Here is a 23,109-nt window from a genome sequence, read left to right on the forward strand (position 1 = left end):
AATAAATGCGGTTTTGTGTCGTTTCTTATGAAGCTATATTAGAATAGTATATCTTTTATTTTATAGCATTTGCAAATCTTCGAAAAAAATATTAAAACATACTGATATTGCAAATGTATAGGCAAGCAAAATTAAACTATTGCCACCAAGTATAACATATCCCATGAATACTTGGTAAATTTTGGCCTATTTTTATGACAAATAATTGCAAAATATGCTGCCGTTACACAGTTTTTCGACAAAAATGAGTTTAGCGAGTGGTCTGAGATCCTTGTTAGTTAGCGAGGAACTTAACGAGAATTGTTTAGCGAGAACGCGGCTCGTCATACCAAAAGTTGCGTTAGCGAGGTTTTGCGTCAATAGCGAGCTCCCTAAACTTAGCGAGATGTGCTCAGCCTCTATTCAAAAAGGGCAGTTTTTTGAGAGGAAAAACAGAAATAGTAGTCTAAACTATTTACATGTTACATAATTTTAAAATAACCACAAAAAAGAAAACAATAAGGAACAGAGGTGACGTTCGACTTTTGAAAAAGGATGCCTTCCCCATATTAAACAAACTGAGACCCGCAAAGAACTACAAAAACTGCGGCGTATTATACGACAAGATAGAAACGAGGCCCTACACAAAATTTAAACTAAATATGTTATATATCAGATTTTTTTACATCAAGACCGTATTGGTTATTGGATAAATAAAACAACCCTTTCAAAAATCATCTTTAATTGGAACATACTGCTACCATCTTATATTCTCTAAAACTTTTATAAGAAACTAAACATTTGAGTTCGACTGTTGCTACTATATACACACGACAGATACAAAACAGCGAGCACTACTATTGCATGCCGTTTCCGTTTACTAGAATTTCAGTTCAGTTTTTTAAGAGCTGTAAAAAAACGGATGTAATTTCGAATGTTGTTGTTTTAACATCATCGTAGCAAATATAAGCAATTACACAAAATAACCCAACTTTACTTGTGAGGCCCTGTTAAATATCGTGCAGATATAGTATGTGGACAAAGAGCAACTGTCAAAGATAAAACAAAGGAAAAGCACAATTTTTCACAAACATTTATTGTCCTTGGGCGCCGGGAAAAAAATAGCGAAGTAACCAACAAACGTGAAACGCAACAATGACAATTCGAATGCGTTTGTAATCAATAAGTTGGCATATGTTCTGTTCGGTCATACATATAGTCGGCCCTTAACTGCATTAGATGGCTTAATGTTAGTGACATGTTGTAGGAATTAATAAATAGGACAATCTAATTGCCGTAATGGCACTTATAAAACAAAAAAGAAACGCGACGTGTAAACCATTAACGTTCATTCTTTAAGCAAAACAGTGCAACGAACACAGCTTTCAGAGGCTTTTTGCTGCGGAATTTAGGCTTGGATTTTAATCTGTGACAAAAAAAAATACCGATAAAAAGCAACGTAAGACGACTTACACTCCACAACTGGTTAGAACTGGTTACAACCGGTTTCGTCTGGTTGTTTGTATAATCGAAAAAGTGGCAACAATGCTGAAAAGTGACGATAAGTGGAGTGGAGATTTAGCGAAAGAGCAAGGAAGAAGCAAAAAGGCACGAAGCGACAGAATGAGCAGGAAGTTGATGCACAGACAACCACAATCCATTTAATATTACACGAGAGTACAGAGGTCTAACAATCCACGTTCTGAAAGTTTTACACATGAATTTTAGATTTTTAGTTACTTACTCGAACATGTTCACATTCATCTTTGAGAGGTTTCAGCTTGTGGCCATTTCAGCACATTTTTTGGGGTGAAATTGTTCTTTGTTCCCAAACTTCCATGAACAACACAAAGTAAGGCTTGTTGCTACGTACACTTTGATCCGTTACACCAGGGACAGAGAAATAAGCGAATAAGCAACTTTTCTACAGTCCATCGGCGAAACCAGTAAATGGTTTTTTTCACAGGCGAATTTCCACAAACAACGGGGAGTAAATACAGAGATGAACAACTTGGTATTCGAGGTCGCGCGACAAGCTTATGCGTTCGTTAGGGGTTTTAAAACCCCACTTGCATGTTACATAAACAGTTCAAAAATCCTTACAAGTACCTTGAGGCCTCGATTTCAAAACCATAACAGTGGAATATTAGCGCTTAGTTACTGAACGGCGGTGGACGGCTTGGGCGGTGTCTTAGAACTTGCACCAAAACGTGGGCTTGGCTTTGGGTGACTACTCTTGGTCTGCTCCGTGCTCACAACTCTGTCGTCAGTTCGCGATTTTTCGATGCCGCTGAGGGCGCTGTGTCCACTGTATAGATCTTCAGCGCCCTCTCCCGGCGGTAAGAAATGGGGCGGGTTGGAGAAGCTGAGTTGTCTGAAACAAAATGATGCTTGACACAATCTTTTTGTATACTAATTTAGTTAATTTCTGTAAAACGATTCCGGAAATGATCATAACGATTTTCACCGTTTTCTTGACCACATTTCTAAAAACATGTATTTCCAAGGTTAAAATCTGTTGGCTTTCGTATAACACAAATATATTTCGATAAAAAACAACGTCAGTGTCTAGTTTCAGTCCAAAAGCAACGTCAGTGTCAAATAGATTTAGCAATGCATGCAAAATAATATGTTGTGATGGCCAGCCCGGCGTTGTGTAACGAAGAAAGTTTTTGGACTGAAACCTCATTCTTTCACAAACCACTTTTATGCTGGTTATCGTATTATGCAAAATATCAAATGAATAAAGCTGATTGGACTGGGCACACACAAAAACTTTACGACAAAGATTGTTTTTTCATACTTGTGTTTCGCTTGTTGGAACAACTGCTGATGGTTGAATCTGACTTCATTTCTTCGGTTTGAATTTGTTTGATTTCATCATCGCTACAAGTTTTCAGTTCCTCCGTTTTGTCCCTTGAAAACGTGAATGTTGGAACACAAAAAGTAAAACCAAGAGGCTGTACATAGGGATTGTTTAATGCAGCCCTTCAAATTCCCCACGTTTCCTAATTTTCTGTGCAGACAATCCTGGCGCTTCAAACGTTTTTTTTTACTCTAATCACAATAACTGTTTTTCAAAAAATGGAGAAACCACTGATCTAGACTGAAGTACGTTTGTTCAATATTCAATACCTGTAAAAGACAACAGTACCATCCTCAGTTAAGTGCATTGAGTAGGTGTATGGCTTGCGTTCTGTCGGAACCCAATCGAGGTCCTTGTGGGCGTCCAGCACGCTGATACGAAAGGGAAACATTCCTCGGCCCTAAGCAACACCATTTCGGTCATAAAGGAAAATTTTGTGTTACACGGATGTCAGTTAGTATGAAACGATGTGAAATAACAAGCATTAATGTTTAAATTTTTCGCGCAATTTTTATCAACGAAACTTGTAGTTTTGCAATACCAACGCTCTATTGTGGGACAAGCACAACAAAACGCACTGGTTCCTAAAGCACAAAACAGTATTTGTTCCCAAACTTCCATTAATAACATGAAGTAACGCTTGTTACCTCGTATATACTTCGATCCGTTACACCAGGGACAGCGAAATTATAGCAAAGTACACTAATTTACACTTAACACAGCGAAAGGCACTGCCCTTTACAAAAGCAACTTTTTTGTGTAAATGTTTACGATGTAGTGTTAGTGGTCTAGAGAGCGAGCATATTGTTCAGTACAACAAACCCTTTTATCAATGCAAACAATCGTATAAACCAAATTAAAAAAATGAAAACGTTTTAAGCAACATAACGTTTTCAACATTTTTGTACATTGCAACATGTGGTAATCAACTTGACAATCAAACCAGTAGTATCGAAATTAGGTGGAGGCAAATCATACCTTGGCAACTTGTATGTTGTCCTTCTCGATATCAGTGCATTGAGCCAGTTTCTCTCTCACGTGATCAGCTGTGTATCCCACGTAAGTTGATTCGTCGGTGAGAATTACTTCGTGAAAGTCGTCGAAACGCAGCAGGGAGGGTCTCCATCGACGACACAGTAGAACCACTTGTGATCTGTCGGTCTGTGACGGTTGTAAGGGTTATTCCCAACATCTTGTGTGTTTGACGTGCACAGAATATACTTTTTCATGTGCACAGCAACATTATTTTTAACATACAGTGCATGATTTCCATTGAAAGACAAAAAAGTACTATGCTAGGCCTTTGCTTCCCAACAAGTGGGTCGCGAAGCATTTCTAAACTTGATCTGATAATGTCCAATATGCAAGCTCAAGTTTTGCATTAATAGTAAAAATTTGTGTATTAATAGTGTTTCTTTTCTCATTAAATTATTTTCCATTCGTTTGGTTATATCTTATTGTGGGTCGCACAATAAAACTTGCATCAAAAGGGGCTCGCGAACTGAAAAAGGTTCGGAAGCACTGCTTCAGGCCTTTGCTACGTAATTTGGGCATTAATCAGCAACTATGCCACTGATGAATTTAAGTAACTGAACTTGCGGTTAGCATAAGTTGTTACGCGACCATAACACACTCAACGAACAGGGATTGGGTACCTTTGGTTCGGGTCCTGGCAGAAACTCAACGAAAAACTCGAGTGATCCGTACAAGCTGATGTCTGGACCGAAACGATCGTCTGAGAGGAAAACTTGACCAGGACTTCGCCATGACTTCTTGCGAATCCGAATCCTGCGAACCGGATATTAGCGTTGCGACAAAACACGCTTAAGGCGCTAGCAAGGGTTGGACAGCAAAGTTCAAAAATTTTGAAATTATGTGGTAATGGAATTTTTAATCCTATAATGTCAGAATTCAATAATATCGAAAAATGTTTTTCTTTAAAAATCTTTTCCGCTAAAATCAACGCGCGGATTGGATTTGAATTTAGCGACATTCGAATCGAATAAATTCGTGACTTTGATTTACGGAAACCAAAAGCGGCAAACAAATGCACAAATTACCGTTCTGGGTCAGATTGTCGGATGTCACATTGCTCGGCGAGATCGTTACACAACTGCTTGCGAGCGTCCTCTATCGACAGGTCGCGTTGCACAACCCAATTCATTAGAGGTTTGGCGGTCTGTGTAAATAAGTTACGTACATAACAAGCATAAACATAACGGGTTGTTACAGATATCTGTTGACCAGAACTTAAAGAGCTTCGGGTATATTGAACGACCCATACAACAGCAAAAAACAAGTTTTTTGTTATTATAATGTGTTAATCGCAAAACCTTAAGCCTGAAGACGAAAAACATGCGTTGTTTGAGTAGCCAGTATTAAAAACTAAGAACGATACATTGACACGATTTTTCATTCTGCTGTCTTTTATCGGAAGAAGTGCAGATTCGGCCAATAAATATATTACAATGACGTGCTAAATATTTTTATAAGGGTGCGACTCTGACTTGATCCCCAAATTACATTCATTTTTGACAAATTTAAAGGATATTTGATCACCACACTAAGACTTTCGCAAAACCTAAACAGAATTACAAACAGTCAAACAAGGGCAACCTTGGCATACTCGATCCCACTACGCTAAGGGTCCGGGACCCAGTTTAACGAACACACACCTCTTCTTCGTCAAGTTCAAGCAGAAAGAGACTGCACCGATATTCGTCCTTACGCAAAGCTCGTCCAAACCGTACATTGAACTGCGTTCCATCCGTAACTAGTTTGAAGTCGTCGGTGGGGGCACACATTTCCACCTAAAGAGTCGCCATATCAAATCAGGACCTTATAAGATTGATACCAACAACAGTATTAATATTGTTTGGCATTTTTAGACAGAGTTAATCTGTTACAATAAGTAATAAATAAACATACAGTTAACGCAACAAAACAGATTTCAGCAGTCAGTTACATTTTAATTACAAAATTCTCAAATATTAATAGTCAAATTGACTGTAGGAACACAACTTACGGGTTTTCTCATAATTCTGAGTATAAAAAGACTGGTCCATATTGCTATTAACACTGTCATGTTTAAAAGAAGACGTTTCGGTAAAAACTTATGCCATCATCAGTTTAAACTGATTGACTGTGATTATAAGTAATTATCAGTCCAACTGTTGCGTTTGGAAATCAGAAAAGGGTGCACAAATAGTTACTGACCTCTTGACCGCTGGCGTATTGTTTGTAAATACAAAAGCGGCGAGTCGGGGTCTTTACCATATGCGTTAGGTGTCGCTTCAGAGCAAGTAACGGCATCCGTTTGTCGATCTCCAAAGTCAAGACTAAAATATAGTGGAAAGTAAGTGTAAACTTAGTAACTCTGTGGTAAGTCCGGATACAAATATCAAAGATAAGGAAAAAATGCCATCAAAACATATAAGCCACACTCCGTACCAGTACCTTTGCAAGGGGCCGTCTCCTCACCCCAACCAGCGCCTTTGGGGGCCTTGGATTGCGACGTGGCCACGACCTTAAAATAATAATTCTTTTTCCCGATTTCAGCCCATAATCCCCAGCTGTCCGATGCCACCGAGGAATTGGACACAGTCCTCTGTCTGTTGCCGTCTTTACGAGACCACACACTGTCCGAAGTTCCAGGTTCGGTCAAAGTTTCTGCTGGTTCCTCTTCGACGTCTTCGCTGTGCGGGAATATCGGCTTAATCATGCCTGTGTCCTGAGGGAAAATCTCAGGTGCTTTTGGAGGGTACGCAGCATCGGTTATTGTGTTGTACACACAAGTATTGCACGATCGGGTGGCAGACGAGCAATGCGGAATATCACTCTGGTCCACTTCATCCACCCAAGCCACGTTTTTACCTGGCTCAGTAGTCACGATTTGTCCTTTCAGGCAACCGATTGTAGGTTTCTTGGAAGCGGAATCGCCAGCGTCTCCCGCGCCTTTGCGCTCGCCACTTTCGCCTGCATCGGCGTATTGTAAGGCTTTACTGTAATCCGCTGTAGTCGCGGTGTTCGTACATTGCACAGCGTGACCAGGATAACGTTTGGTCGGGCCGATTTTCCCTGCATCAGGATTCTTGTTGGTGCGTAGATCGTCGCTACTGTTGTAGAGATACGAGTGTGGAAGTTGCTTATCCAAACTGGGGGCGCCTTTCGCTGTTGTGAGCGTGGTTGGGGTTGCGGACTGTTCGCTTGTATTACAAAGGGTATCAGTGCTATCCAGCGTCGAACAAGATGTGCTCAGACTGCTGCCTTCACTAGGCTGGGATGCTGTGTTACAAAAATGACAGTTTTAAAGCATTAGGTTGGATGATTTGGGAGTATAGGTTGTATTTGACTGACTGAACGCTAACAGGGTGTATAGATGTGTTACAACATTCCACGTTTCTCGTGAGGCTTTAGTGGAGGAGAATATATTTCCCCTATAATGAGATAAACACCTACATGGGTGTATGAGGAATGTTATGTGATCTCTGTTTGAATCATTTATAGAAAAACTGGACGCAAAAACACATTCACAACTTGCTAAATAATTGATTGAGTTTATCTGCTTGTCTTTCAAATACACCAAGGTCGAATTACAGAGCGAGCGACACTAAGTGAGTGGGTTAATATTACATAAGCGATTTAAACCTTGGTTTTCCAAATCCTCGCCAAACGAGGTTGGGGCGTTTCGTGTCAAATCATCATCGGAATCTCCGCCGATTGATCCTGGACCTGAATGTGATGACGTACCGTCTTCGCACCGCAACGAACTTGTGGGGGAAGTACCCCATACGTAACCTGTGTGGAGAGACGTTTCATTTTAAAGTGGCAAAAAAAACTCAAAAAGCTCTTGTAGCAAAAACATTTTGTTAAACCCAAATATCCCGACGACTGAAATTTCGAGCGTGATAAACAGACTTTTGCCAGAAGAGTTTTTTGAGGTATAATTTAATATCAAAAACATAATTTTCATTAAAGTGTAATCCGAATTATTGAAAATCGAGAACTGTTGATCGCGCAAAACATAATTATGGGGATTTCAGGCCGAATTGATATTAGGACCCCGCAGAAAACGTTTTTAAAAAATATAAAAAATTAGTAACAACTAATAAATAGGGGTCGAAAATATGCCAACCAAAGGATTTACGCCGAATTTTTGTTGTCGTAATCCTTTGGTTACATCGTTTTTCGACGCAAACGGTCCGGCATCATTTGTTATCACACATCACAGCATCACGCAAATAACAACAGAGTGTAAACGAGATGGGAAAAGATGCCACCAACATACAAAGGAGTTTGGGCTACAACATATAGAGGAACAACTGGACTAACCCTCAAGTCGTTGCTGCAACTTTCCTGGAAAATCGCTGCCATAAAGACCCAAAGGCCCGTCGTTGTCGTAGCTGTTGTTGCGTCGCCTCTCACCAACATACGGTTCGACAGAATCATCTTCAGTGCATGTGAACTCAGGGGTTCGCCAAAAACTCTCAATTTCACCCGGTGCCTTTGATATACCTGTAATATGTGAACAACTGGGAATAATAATTTGCGAAAGGTAACAAATTCAGGACACTTTTAAATATTCAACAACAAACTTTCAGTGACACTTCAGGGCTGAGCGGTAACAACTGTAAATGTTGCAAAAATCAAGCTTCGAAAAATCAAGCCTTTTAACATTGGTGGAAATAATATGATGCTTCTTATACAGGGTAGAAACGAACCTAAAATCACCTCTACTGACGATGCGTATATATATCAAAACAAACACCTTGCTATTGCCAAAAAACTTTGGCCAGTCCATAGTTACCTCGTTCCCCATCAGCCGCATCAAAGTTGGCCTCATCAACCCAAATAGGATCTTCCACGGTATTTTCCGGCAACACTTCATCACCTTCTGCCCTTTCAGGAGAACTGCTTAACCTGTTTCCGCTGCTGCCCTCTAGCGATGCAACACCCTCGTCACTGGAGGAGCGCGAGCGCGCGACGTCAGTCTCTTCTAGCTTGCCATGCGTGTCTGTCACGCTTGCGTGGTCACCGTCAGGTTGCTCGTTAATGCTTTCAGCTTCGTCAGTGACTTCTATAAAAGGTATGATTCAAGTGTGAACATTTCATTTCATTAATGCTGAAGTATCAAATGAACTAGAGGCACCCAATCACAGACAAAATGACAAAATACTGCTATAGGCTTCTAGTCGCCCGCTATGTGTTAGAACTGTGGAGGTATTTCCTACCAGGTGGAAGAGCGACGTTTATGGTGATCATGTTCGCCATTCTGTCGATGATTTGAAATAAATCCGTGTCTTCCAAGGTAATTGGATGGGAGTCGGCGGCCAATTGCTTTTCCTGTCCATTCATCTCATCAACAAAAACCTACGCGTAAATAAAATGATCGTGCATATCGTAGATTCAAAATGGTGACAAATAATTGTTTTCCATTCTTTTGCATCTATTCGTAGGACAACCACATATGAAAACATGCGAGTAATTCGACGTAGACCTGAAAACGACAACAAACCTTGGCGCTTCTGTAGAACCCTTCAGACTTTAGAGTTCGAGTTTCAAGTTGCATCAAATGACATTCGCCACTGTATTTCTCGTACGCCACCAGCAGGTGGTGTGGAGAGCAATGCATACGCTGCACATAAAACGAACCAGTACGTAAAAGCGGACAGAACCGGCGAATACCGGTTTATGCAAATCACCAACCTGGGCGATCATGCTCTTTAAGTTCATGACCGTATGTTTTTCGGCGGCTCTTATGATGAAAGGATCATAGAAGGTCATGCCCTCGCGGTTTGCTACATACACCTGTAAGGGAACAGAGCATTAACAAACTATCAAATGCAGGACAAAAGTTATCTTTGTTTTACGTTAAGATCTGTGGCACGTTAGCGGGAATGTATTATAAAAGATAGTTATGAATTTTGTGTCTTTATAGCTTGTGGAAAAACTACTTATATTGTTATATTGACCCAAAGGCCAGAAATTAAATTTGACATCGATTGGCCATGCGGTTTTGAAGTGTTCTTGTGCGACACTAATATACAGACATGCGGCAAGGCTAATCAATAGTCTGGTATGGCCACATTAAAAAATAAAAGTTACCTTTACAGTAACACCGCCAGACTCGTATCTTTCGAACTGTTGACCGATCTCCCTCGTCTCCAGCAGGAGGTCGAATAAATAAGCCGTTCGAACTCCTCCTATCCAAGAAAATGTTTAATAAAGCTGTTCTGAAACATGTGGCACATGACACATTGATAACTGTGGCACTTATGACATGTGGCACAGAAGGCACTTTGACACATGTCGCACAGTGTAAAGCACTTTGAAAAACGATGTAGTCATGTTTTTTTCCCTTTTCAATCAAAATAAAAGCCGTGATTTTTTATGTTTTGGGACTCTTATAGCAGCAACATGCGACAGATAAAAGCACTGGACACGAAATAAAAAAAATGCTGCATTTACAATGCAAACAGTCGGCTGAATTCCGAGCAATTTTAACATCGACTGGTATCAATTATCTATACGGGGTATACGTGTGTTGCAATTTTAGAAAGCAAATAGATTTACCGGAATCTTCAAATCAATCACGTGTTCCGAAATTCTATAAAATGAACACAAACAAACAAGCAAGCAAGACACACGATATAAGAAATTTCGCATGTTTTTGAGCCACACACTGCTTTTGATCTACTTAACGCGGTGCTAATTCGTTGGATGTAAATTATTCATTGGCAAGCATTGGTGATAAACGAAGTCGGACAAATGGCCGAAAATTTTCAGTGGAAAAAAGAATATCATTGGGGGAAACATTCATTGGCACTTTTAAAAAACTTACTATCTTCTCTAAAACCTGGGCTCTCCGCATTTTTGATATATGGACTTTTTTTACTCACGCACTTAATACACGTATGTTGGACAGGGCATGATAAGTATAAACAACTTTGTCGCAAAAACATTGCATAAACCGGTGTTACAAAGGTGGACAACCTCAACATTAAACCATAGTAAAATATTTTTAACCGTTTTTGACACCAGTACAGTGACGTCAAAGCTGATCGCGAATTTGTTCCAAACTGTCGACATTAACAGTGATCTTTACGACACAACCAATAAAACGTGTTCCGCCAAATCCAATTCGGGAATTAGCATCGCGAGAAGCGAAAACACTGAATTTCATACAACGAAACCAAAACCACAGCGCGCCGAAACAGAGCCTTCCTTGTACAATGCCTCGGGCTGTGAATTAGGGAATAAACTTTGACTGCTCACCGACAAGTTCGCTGAGTGTGACGTCAGCCCGTTCGTAGTCTACGTCAAAGGATCGATCGAGAACATCGTTGATATGATCGTACTTGACAAGACGGCATCTTTCCACTGGGACCACACTTGGGTCTAGGGACAGAAGATATACTGTAGTGGACGGTGTGAAATAGGTTTTGGAATCAAGGGGCCAAACAGAATACAACACACAATTGTGGTCGGAATAATAGTTAAAAAATGAACACTAAACAAATCTACAATAAACCTATTTAGCCTATGAGGTCTTGTAAGATTACGTCAATGACTTAGAGTTAAATTGGGAATGGTTTTATTGCGTCATATTAAACGCAAACACGAGTAAATGTTAAGCGGATTAAAACTTAATCAGAGATTTGTAATTTTATATTTTGCCTTTTTCTTGATCATTCTGTAACAAAAACACATTTTTCCCCAATAAGTTGTGATTTTTTGTGTGCTTTTACGCTTAATTACTTGAAAAAGCATTTTGAAAAACTTCCAAAACACCGATCGGGTGCATTCCTCTGAACGTCATAATTGTGGCATTTTGCGACGGGTGGCGAACCAAATTTGGCAAACGTGTCCTGCGTCGTGCGCCCTGTTTTAGTTTTTAAACTATTAATGCACAAAGCGTCTATTGTAAAACAGACATGGGCAAAGTGCGGTCTGCCGGGGTCGGCATAAATTTTTGTCACCCAAAAAGTTGTTTAAAGCAGTTTAATGTAATTTTATTGGTATTTAAATGGTATTTGATTTTGGTATTTAAATGGTAATTATTGTATAAAGGTTTGTTTATTAACTGTAGTGTAAACAATCTTTTTCCACATTCACCCTTATGCATTGGTTAAACCGTCAAAGTTTTGGTAATATCTGGCCCGCGAGCTGAAATGGTTGCCCAGTCTCATAAAATCACCAACCTAGTTTGAGGACAGTGTGAGCTTGTTGCATGGCATCAGGGAGGGTGGTTTCCTTGTGGAACTCGAAACTCTCTTCCACGATGGATTGAATTTGACATTTGAAAAGGGAATGATGACGACAAAAGAGCTGAAAGGATATAAAAAATCGCTTAGTCGTCGGTATAATTAACCGTTGCAAAACATTGGGCACTCGCGACGTTGAAGCCTGCTTTCAGGCCCAGTAACAAAACATCCATGGGTTTATGAGTAGGAATAATAAGTCACATACTCTTATGGCACACATATTTTTCTCGTGTTCAAGACGCATCCTTCTGTTTCTTTCCTCCTGTTCCTCGCGCTTCATCAGGAGTTTTATGTGTTCAGGCAAGGAGTCGGTCGGCATGAATTCTAAAAAAGGAGAAAAGTGTTCGACTCCAGTGAGCAACTTCAAGTGAAGTGGCATAATATTTGTATATTATATCTAATGCAAAACCACTAACCAGGTTTGGCAAACTTTTAATACACGCTAAAAACATATATATAGGCATTAAAAAAACAGTTTACCTGAATTCATAGCTGGATCAATCTTCCTGTACATCAGCATGTAGGCATTGGTTGAACTAAAAAACAAAATTTAAGCTTGCTATAATTTTGCCCATACGTCAGCATGAAAGTACATTATCAGATCAATATCAACAATTGGACGGAATCATGGAGTCGATCGGTAGCTTGTGCAACCCAACATAGGAAACAAACGTTTTTGTTTGCTGATTTCATCTGATTTTATATTTCTCTCGTCTTTCGGGTCTGATGATAATATTGGCATTCTTATGTAAACATTTAATTTATTGTGACATGGGGCCTGACGGCACTAATCGTTTAGCTTTTGCTTGGCTAGTCCAACTTGTTTTATTCCATGGTTGCACCTAGTAAGTCTAGTAACCACATAGCGAAAGTCTTTGTCTGGTCGCCTGAAATATGCTTCGGGTTCGACCGTACAGTCCGATACAGTTTACAGCAGCAACAGTGCATGACCTGACAAACAACTTCAACTCAAAGTTACAGCAAGCTTTCTGGTGACCACCAGTCCAATGCAGCGACGTACACGTATTTGGAAGCTATAAACGAACGCCAAGTCGAATTTCATACAAATGTAATTAAGTCTGCACGCTTTTCTCCTTGCAAATTGACGAATCAACTGATGTATTCCAGGAAAGGAACACTTAAATAATTGCCAACTACTTCTCTAAACATTTTGGGAAGTCCCACAGCAGTCTGAAACTACTACATCAATGACTTCTGCAATTTGAGACATGCCACCAGACAAAGGTATGTTATTTGTATCGGATGAAACCAGTGGGATGCAGGAATTGTGTGGCCAAGCAGTTAAACCAACTTCAATGATTTACTGTACCAATGATTAACCAGCTGAGTTTTGCATCACAAGAAAGTTTTTACCTTGAAAAAGACGAATAGTAAGTGGAGGAACTTGGATAGGGGGATCCCCCAAAAGTTTTTTCTATCTCAGTCTGAGTCACAGGTGAAACTATCTGTAAGGAGCATAAACAACATTAGCACAAATTAAATAAAGTAACTGAAGTATTTGACTGTTTGTGCAAGATGTTCGTGATAACATTGAATTTCATACCTGATCGTTGAAGCTGTACCAGCGACCATTTTCGAAAGATTTAATGTAGGCATAATAGTGACCGCCTGCAGCACTACCCGAATGCACCATGATTGAAAAGAGTTCATACACGAAAGGTCCGTCCTGTTATAAAAAGAAAACTCAATGAAATTGATAACAGCTTAGAATAAAGAGTAATTCCCTGAGAATAAAGAGTAAACCAGGAAAAAAATACAGAATCAAAGTCAATTACAAATGGATCAGTGACAAAATTCTAAAAAGACTGCTATTCAATAGCGATTGCATGCATATAAAAGTGAAATCATGCTTGCATGAGTTGAATTAATGATTCTGTCTGTAACAAAACCTGTAGTTCCCAAAAATTCATTAGCTTGAAATTTAAGACATGAAGCATAACAAGAGTTTTTCTTACCTGCATGAATTCTTGGATCTGTTCCTGATCATTAACCCACCAACTGGAGCTTGTCCGATGCTTGCGACAAGCGGAAGAAGAGGACTTCTGTGATTCTATGTCAATACCTTCATCCACACTGCTTGCCTCCTCTTCTTCCTCACTGCTGTTCCTTGCATCACCACTGCCACCATCCCGAGCAGATACACCAGCTCCTCCACTGGGAACAGAACTTTGGTCGATGTCGTGCCCGCTATCATGACTGCTCGAGTCCTCATCTTGCACTTCTATAAAAAAAACTAATTTAGCACATCATGCCATTCAATATGTTTGCCAAAAATTCTTTATGCCACATTCCAAATGACTATTATTTATTGGTATTTGTTTTCTAATCATAACGCAAATTTGAAACAATCATAATGCAAAAAAAAGAAGTAAGGACTATTACGTTGGTTCAGGCATTCATGTCTTAACCACAATTGGCAAGTAAACTGAAAGTTAAAAGGATGTTGTTCAGTTGTGTTGATGTTCATTACTTACCAATCTGATTTTCCAATTTAGGATTTTCAGTTACAGCATTTATTGGGTCATCTTCACTTGCAGGTTCAGATTTCTATAAAATAGCAACAAAACCCAGTAACGTTAAGGTCCAAATCGATCAATATGTAAAACAAACACTGTTTTTGACTCACACTCATTTGTAACAACAGACATAAGATCATGGCCAAAAGGTGCCAAAGAAATCAATATACACCAGAGAAGAATAGTTTACCTGGTCTTTCGCAATAAATGAATTTAGATTGAGAATCTCTGGGAACCACATTCTGTCATTCAGTTTAATTCGGTGCATGGTCTGATAGTCGAAATCAAATCTTTTCAACTGCAAGGTCAGGAGATAGGGAAACCTACAAAGTTGGTTGTAAATAAATGCTCCACCGACAGGCAGCAATAGAGCGACTATTTCTTTCAAAAGAAAATCAAGAATTTAAGAGAGAACAAAAACGCGACACTGCAGTTTAAAATCCCAATTTTTATAGCCCAACATATCATGAATTAACCAACCACTCAAAACATACATAATAAAAGTATCTAATGACACATTACTAGTTATCAATATACAAAAAGCTAATGACTAGTTTGTGTTTAAACTCTTGAGGTGCAGAGACACATGAATAACCAAAACTTGTCAAACAAAAACATGCACTGTGTGTTACACATATTATGCGGACACAAACTTCATATATTCCATTTACTTTGTAAACTTGAGGCCTTTTTTTGCATCACACTTCTTTGCACATTTTTCACAGAAATACTGATTGCTTTCATCAAGTGTTTCTGGTTCCACGAATGCATTAAGACCCTCCATCTATGGAAAAAAATGAAGGCAGATACAAAACCTTATTGTCATAGCACACTTCAGTATCATAATCACTGTTGGTAAATAATTGGATAATAAACTTACCACAGACTTATAACTTGTGGACGATCCAAAAGGTCTGATGGTTATTGGGACATCGAGGAATGTATCGTCCCTTGCACTCTCATGACTGCACTCACAACATTGCACATAATCCTTCATATTCCCTTAATTTGTAAACAATCAAATTACATTGATATACAATTAAAATACTGGAGTCATGAACCTTGTGTAGTGTTTTACCAACTTTGTGTAACGGACTATGTCTGAAGACACACCACAGTATACATTACCTTCATAAAGACATTTGATAAGGTCAGCCTGATCTGTTCCCTCAAATTTCTTTTCCAGGGCATCAAACATTACTCTGCACAGCTCTTGAATGTCATGTTGTTGCCAAGCTGCACACATAAAACATTAGTGACTAAATCACCAACACTTGAAAATAATAACAGACATATAGTTTTGGTTGTTTTTCACAAAAGTTAGATTTAATTTAACCAAAATTAAAGTTTATGAGAAATATTTAAGTTTTGAAAAATTATGAAATACTTATTTAAATGGCCTCACAAACCCAACTAATAATGTAATTATTATACTACAGTACAAAAAAAAAATATTAGTGCAGTTATGTTTAATGACGCATATCAGGCCTTGGAGTTCTATTAATCACAATCTGGGCAGTGATTTATTCAGTTAAGTTATCAACATACCTTCACTGCTATCCCATCCAAAACTGCAAGTCAGACCAGTTGTTTCAACAGATTGCTTGCTTGTTGTCTGCAGCAAGAGGAAAAGTCTTTGTAACTGATATGGAATGCTGGTGTTGGTTTCATCCTTCTTGTCATGCTCCCACCTGCAGAATACAAACACCACAACTTCACATATGAGCCATTATGGTTTGATTAGAACGCAGCTTCAACCCAGACTGTGCAAAATTTTTCACACAAAATGTCTATATTATAAAGTTGTCTTTGAAACAATGTTTTTTCATAAAAATGAAATGAGGTATTATGGTTGGATTTATTTGTTCCTTAATAAGAAAAAAAATTTGCACACAATTTTTGCATATATGCTAGGAATGTCCAGCAGCACTTATCCCAAGCAAACATATCGCAAGAAGCTTCGAATAGTTGAATTCACAAAAAAATAGAATCTCTAACTTTGCTGATGAAAAAACAATAAACAACATCAGATCGGTGAACCAAGCCACCCTGGTAGGCTGACGATCGATACCGTATCTATAGTGGGTGAGTAGAGCTTTGTTACAAAAATTCAACTTGGCTCGAATTGGTTTAGAATAAAGGTTCCTCGACTCAAACAAGTGAATCATATTTAGGTCAATCTAAATTCACTGACTTACTTATACATGGTGTTCCTAAATTCTGGGGTCATGTACAAAGTTTGAATAAGGCTGTTCAAGTAGCAGGTCATGGCTTGATTGACCAGACCAACATATCTAATATTGTTGGTGATCAATTGGAGCTCATTGGTGTCTGTTGATGTAGTTTCTTCTGTGCCAAGTTTGTCCATCTCCTGTGTAATCAATAAGAGATGTTATGTGTTAGTCAAACTGAGCTACAAGCCATCTGTTATGTAAGGCTTAGATAAGGCTGCATGCCTTATTTTTTTGTGTCATGTGATGACAAAAAGAAGCATTAAAACAGCAGGTTCAATGATAGGTAAATTTTAAACATTTTTTAACAAAATCTTTATATGGCTAGTTTGCAAAGGACTCAGGATTATTTATAATATTTTATGGCTAGTTGAAGCAAAATAAACAACAAATCTTTATGAATCTGATATTTTTACAAATATTTACAACAATTTTGCATCACATATTTAAATTTTCGAAAACATCATGTTACAGATCATGGTCAGTCTCTTAATCACAGATTAGGAATTTTACCGCTACGCACATCATGTATTGCCTCCATCAACAGATCAGAATTGCCTCAAGGCATTTTATCATATCATGTTGATTGTAAATGCCCATCACATCAAAGACTGACATAAGTACTTCATATGAAACAATATATATACCTTATTACTACAAGGTTTTACAAGACAACTAAACTAACAGGTGACAAAATAGAAGAAAAAAAAAGGCAATTTGTAAATTTGTATATATACAAGATGATGACAGATTCTTGATTAGACATTACAACATTTCTATGAAATTTATTACCTCAGATTTCTCAAATGACGACAAGGCCATTCTTCGGTGGTGACCCCTGGTTTTGACAGGATTTTCTGGAATACTTGAAATGGGTGGTGGAGGTGGAATACTGGCATCAGTGTTCTGTAATATTTGAAATGTTATCTTTGTATCCACATACATTCATATTTGTGGTTAATAACGATTATTGGCATGGTTTGTTTACTTTGTAAATGGCAATCAGTTTGAAAATATTCTTGAACGGTGGCAACAAATATACTAAATCGAAAAAAGTATTTTGTCAATAAAATGACGACACTTTGAACAGTACAACAACAATCAGTTGCAACATTTGAAAAAAAGCCAAACAGAATAATAAACTTTTACTAAACCTTTTTTAGAGCTTTTCATGGGACAAATTATATACTAGCCCACAAAAATACCCACAGCGTCCTTTTTATTTTTTCCACCTTTTTTATTTTCACAATGAATCACTTTACTTGCCTTTGAGGGGTGTACAATTTCTATTGCTTCTCCTTCTCTTTGGCGAATTTGTAAGAAGTTTTTCTGAGCTACGCTAAACTGAAAAAAATCAAGGTTTTGGCTTGTGGAAGTTTCATCAATCACAATCTCGACACTTGTATCATCAGAAGGAGTCGTGTCTTCTTTGATAAAGATTAGGTCAAAAGTTCCACTCACATATCTTGCTTTTGTACAAACTTCCTGTACAGAAACATCAATTGATTTGATTAATTGCCAGTAAAAGTGTATTGCAACCTAAAGTTCATTACAATCCGTTCCATGGGAATATTCGCCAATTAGAACAGTTTCTTTATCTATATATATAAATATTAACTACAACCATTTGCTATCAGCTGATGTTTTTCCAAAACTTTCAATATTTCGATATTAAGGTAAGTCACGACTACAAAGGAACTAGTACAGTGCTACAAGATAAACCGGTGCAAACGTTGACAACTGAAAAAACAGCCCTCTAAGTAACAAATGTTGGGGCTTGGTAAACTAATGTTTACTTTTTGGTGTACATACCAATGGTATGACTGGTATGTTATACCGTATGACCATGTGTTTTGGTTTTCCAAAACAACAAAAACATATATTAAACACAATAACATTTATACAAATTATAAAAAGTTAAGTTTCGTACCAGCTATTACTAAAACTATAAATACAATTATTTACATGTAGCTTTTATTTGAGTAAATGCTGTAAATCATTAACTGGGCATCATAAAAGTTTAAAACTATTTCATATTGTCAATTAACTTGGGAAACATAAACTTGGCCAGTAAAACTGACAACCATGCAGGCATGCACACTGAAACTAGCTTCAAAACTGGGACATACTGAGTATAAATTGGCGGCACTAGTGGACAAGGACATCTTGAGAAAAAATCTGCCATTCTCTGGGTTCACTACGTCTTTTACCACACAGATGCATTCCACATCAGTCTCCAGCACAGTAGTCTTAAAAAAACAACAATTGTATGCAAATAAGCACAAGCATAGACGTCGATTATTTCACGTTTTGGTCAATATTAAGGGTGACTTTTCCAGGTTTTAGAAACATTTCGTCAGTCGTATCGCTCTAAACATAGGAAAACAACGCAAATTTCGTTTCGTGTCACTTTGTTGCATAACAATCCACGAGACACTCGTGTTTGTCCTGATTGTGACAGTGATAATGTGACAATACAGGTCGTTTGAAACTAACTTAACGCATAGTATAACATATATATATGTGGTTTTTCTGACAGTCATTTTTAATTTCAACAAAATCCAGGGGTGACAATGCATGCGTTGTCCTCCCTGTTTGTTTGTGAGGGGTGACATGTCACCCCAGTCACCCCTAAATTGACGCCTATGAGCACAAGTACTATGTTCTATTGCAACTAGGTTTATCAGGGAGCGATCATTCAAAAGCAAAAATAACCTTACCTCCTCGGCTGGGACAAGTGCCATCTCAAACAACTTCTTTAATCCAACTTATTTTTTTGCATAATTACATCACCATGTTTGACATACACTACTTTCAGTTGCTAAAATTAAAAAATAAAAAGGCATAAAATTTGCACCATTATCTTGGGGTTCATATTTGTAGTTAAAGGCAAGTTACAATCCAAGTCCTTAGTGATGGTTAAGTGTGGTAAGTTTGTAGTAAAGTATTTAATTATACATCCAAAGGTTCCAAATCAATATTGCACATAACAAAAAAAAACATTGTATAAACAAAGAAAAAAACTGGATAAAATACACAAAAAATGGTAATTCACACCAATTTAGTGTATTCAGTTTCTGATTCAGACGCAGAGGCCCTCCGTGAAGATGATTGGTAAGTTTGTAAGGCAAGCTGGTAGGCATCGTCTGTTCCTGACATAAGTCCAGACATATGTTGATAAAAGTCTTCTTTTTCCACTTGAACTGTAACTGACTGAACTCCTGCATCTCTAAAAATTCCCATCACTTGTGATATCACCCTTTGCTCAATTACATGCTGCTTTACATGAACAGTTACTACGGCAACAAGCTCCTCCTCTGTATGTTGCCACACTCTGCATGTACGGACAGCAATAACACCCTCAATCTTTGTTACTTGGGATAAAGCTTTTCTGATGGTGTTTTCAAGTTGGGGAGGAATGCACAAAGTCAATACCCTAGCTGAGTCTCGAAGTAGAGGCCAAACTGTACTTAAAATCAGTATTGCAACCAATATAGTACAGATTGGGTCAGCTATTAATAATTGCCACCGTTCAATGAGGAAGGATGAAATAATAACACCAACACTTCCAAGTAAATCCGCAAGGATGTGCAAGTAGATGCCTTTAAGGTTTGCATTATCATGATGGTGATGGTGATGGTGTGCATGTTCATTCTGGGAGTGACTGTGGTGGTGATGATGGTGGTGTCTGAAAACAAACACTCCAAATAGGTTAACAAGAAGACCAGCTACTGACACAGCCATCAGCTTGTCAGTGTCAATGTTAGGTGGATCAAGTATCCTTTGGAATGCTTCAACCAACAGAAAACCGGCAACTACAAGGAGGAATAGGCCATTGACAAAGCCAGACAAAACTTCAATTCTGCCATATCCATATGGGAAGATCCTTGTAGGCTTCCATTTTGCCATTACAGCAGCAATTAAACCAAGGATAAGAGCAGAGCAGTCGAATAACATGTGGAAGCTGTCAGAAACCAAACCTAGAGAATTGCTCCACAAACCCCATGTCAGTTCTACAAAAGCAAATGACAAATTTATGCAAAGAAAATAAAATATGTGACGCGAGTCTTTTTCTTCTAGGACGCGTGACAGAAATCCTTGTGCAAGGGCACCAAACGATGTTTTTGAAGCTCTTTGTAACACATCATCAGCAAAACGATACAGAGGCAAACCTTCTGAAGAATAACCAATAAAACTTCCCTTTTGACTTTTTGGGTTTGGCCATGACAGTATGTCAGTTGATAAAAACAGAAAAATAGTGCCCACAATAACACCGCCAGATATAATGTGTTCCTCTGTTCGCACTGTCTTTGTACCACCGTGGAGCTGGGAAATAGCAACAGCTGCTGGATGGCTCCAGTGAAAGCCAACAAACAAAGCTGTGACTGAAATAAAAAAGTAGCCTAGTCTGGATATTTGCACAGGGTCGATTTTGGCAGACAAAAGAGACTGTCCATAGTAATCAACGACAAACACAGAGACGGTGACGAATAACAATGGGAAAAAATATGAAAATATATTAACACCAGAGCCACTGATTGACAATAAAACTGTCCATGGAAATAAAATCACTGCTGATATCAGCGTCGATAGGGCATTTAGTCGTTTTACTCCACCAACCAAACTTCCAACTCTTTTTGAATATCCATTCACAGCAATTTTAAGTAGAAGTGTGAGGACTAGTAGCACAATCCCTCCTTTATGGTCAGCCATTCCTAAGACTGAAGTCAAGGAATTTATCCAGTGTGATATAGTGCTAACATGGGGACCTTCGGGATGGGCAGTTGCACTTAGCTTTGAGTTATCATTGTCAAATATTAGCAGACACAATATGCCAAGAAAGAACATTAGCGTCCCTCTAGCTCGAGCGTAGTTTCCCTTCTGGCCATTTGCAAAAAATCCAACAAACATGGATATGAGTATGGTTTCACCATGTTCGAAAACAAGAACTGTGCGCACTGGACCACAAAGTGTTAATGCAAATATCCAACAAAGGTTCATTAACAGACTTAATATAGAATGGCGAATCACATAAAGCCATTGTTTTCGAGTGAGGCGTTTTCCCGTTGAAAATGGTTTTTGAAGAATTAAAAAGAGTCCAGCAGAAAATAGCTTGACAAAAAATACAAATTCGACAAGATACAGTGATTTTAATATATCGTAACTCTCGAAGAGTCCTATGCATTTAATCATCTTGACTACCAGCAAAACTAAGCTAAATTTTCCAATTTTGTTTGTTGAGCTTGAGTGTATCCTTCCCAGTCCATCACTTTGTAATGTTTCCGGCATGTTTTTAGGTAGCTAATGACTGACGTATACCAGCAGGATACTTAACAAAAAGTTTTCTGTTGCACGAAAAAACACCATTAGCCTAAACTGAACAAAACAAAATATTCGCAAAGCAAATTTGAAAAACGCCGATTAAACAGCATACAAACACAGATTTCATTATGTTCAAAACTGCTTGTGTACAAGCGTGCAAAAAAAGAATAACGGCAAATCTAAGTTAGCTTTGCTTCTTTTATGACGCAACAACAACATACCCAAGTTCCCTCAGAATCATGAACGCCTACAACTTATCGGAAAACACAAAATACGTGTGAGGCTGAGGTTTTTGCCACCTGCTAAAATATCGTAGGATGTTACATGAAAAAAAATAATATGCCTCATTCAAATTTCGATTATTTGCAAAACATTTATATTAATTATATTTATGGTAATAACGTGTGACAGGACTCACTCGGAATTGCGCATCTATAAACACATAGAGATCCGTAATGCCAACACTCGAAATTGCTCATACACAGTTGCAGCTGATCTGAGGCTAAACGGGAAAAAATACCCCAGCACACCAGTGCCACCAGACTGTCCATACAACCAATGATTTTAAAAGTAGTTTTAACACTTGGAAGAGGCCGGGGATAGGTCGGACGGTTTTTATGAATATTATTGGCTATTACTTAACCCTTTAGAGCCCAAGGGTATACTGAGCAACAGAAAAACTTGGATGTATAGCGTTTTGTTGCGTTGATGGGTCCAATAACACAATTAAAAAAAAATTGAGATGTTTGACCGTTACCCCCTATTTTCTGGTGGGGTCACCTGTGACCCATTGGGCTCTGGAGGAAACACAATGAAAAAAATTAACTTACTAATTTTGTTGAAACTAGTGAAGCTATGCATTTCTTTAGTAGTACAAGTAATAACCTGAATGAAATCGATGTAATATTTTA

General features: G+C 38.3%; 2 protein-coding genes across 3 annotated transcripts; both read right to left on the minus strand.

Annotated features, from left to right (window-relative positions):
* Positions 1–1,053: 1,053 nt before the first annotated feature.
* On the minus strand, positions 1,054–19,699 carry LOC145912730 (ubiquitin carboxyl-terminal hydrolase 47-like). Of its 2 annotated transcripts, none has more exons than XM_083000303.1 (34): positions 19,597–19,699; positions 19,006–19,125; positions 18,143–18,361; positions 17,669–17,782; positions 16,844–17,016; positions 16,194–16,336; positions 15,774–15,881; positions 15,526–15,647; positions 15,317–15,429; positions 14,836–14,968; positions 14,604–14,676; positions 14,085–14,350; positions 13,673–13,795; positions 13,483–13,574; positions 12,589–12,644; positions 12,314–12,432; positions 12,046–12,172; positions 11,120–11,242; positions 9,950–10,044; positions 9,551–9,652; positions 9,360–9,479; positions 9,076–9,214; positions 8,652–8,921; positions 8,177–8,359; positions 7,493–7,642; positions 6,302–7,129; positions 6,062–6,183; positions 5,521–5,655; positions 4,906–5,024; positions 4,501–4,633; positions 3,824–4,006; positions 3,115–3,245; positions 2,783–2,895; positions 1,054–2,353 (listed from the first exon to the last, which is right to left on the minus strand). In XM_083000303.1, the coding sequence occupies exons 1-34, from the start codon at positions 19,618–19,620 to the stop codon at positions 2,232–2,234; spliced, it is 5,193 nt and encodes a 1,730-aa protein (XP_082856429.1). In that variant the 5' UTR covers positions 19,621–19,699; the 3' UTR covers positions 1,054–2,231. The 2 variants fall into 2 exon arrangements, with proteins under 2 accessions (XP_082856429.1, XP_082856428.1); XM_083000302.1 differs by having other exon boundaries at positions 9,950–10,047.
* A 1-nt stretch (position 19,700) lies between these two features.
* LOC145912734 (proton-coupled zinc antiporter SLC30A5-like) lies at positions 19,701–22,339 on the minus strand. The gene has a single exon (XM_083000313.1). It carries the CDS (start codon positions 22,163–22,165, stop codon positions 19,928–19,930), a length of 2,238 nt encoding a protein of 745 aa, XP_082856439.1. The 5' UTR covers positions 22,166–22,339; the 3' UTR covers positions 19,701–19,927.
* Between the last annotated feature and the right edge of the window lie 770 nt (positions 22,340–23,109).

This window comes from Ascidia mentula, chromosome 8, assembly GCF_947561715.1.
Source record: "Ascidia mentula chromosome 8, kaAscMent1.1, whole genome shotgun sequence".
Taxonomy (NCBI): domain Eukaryota; kingdom Metazoa; phylum Chordata; class Ascidiacea; order Phlebobranchia; family Ascidiidae; genus Ascidia; species Ascidia mentula.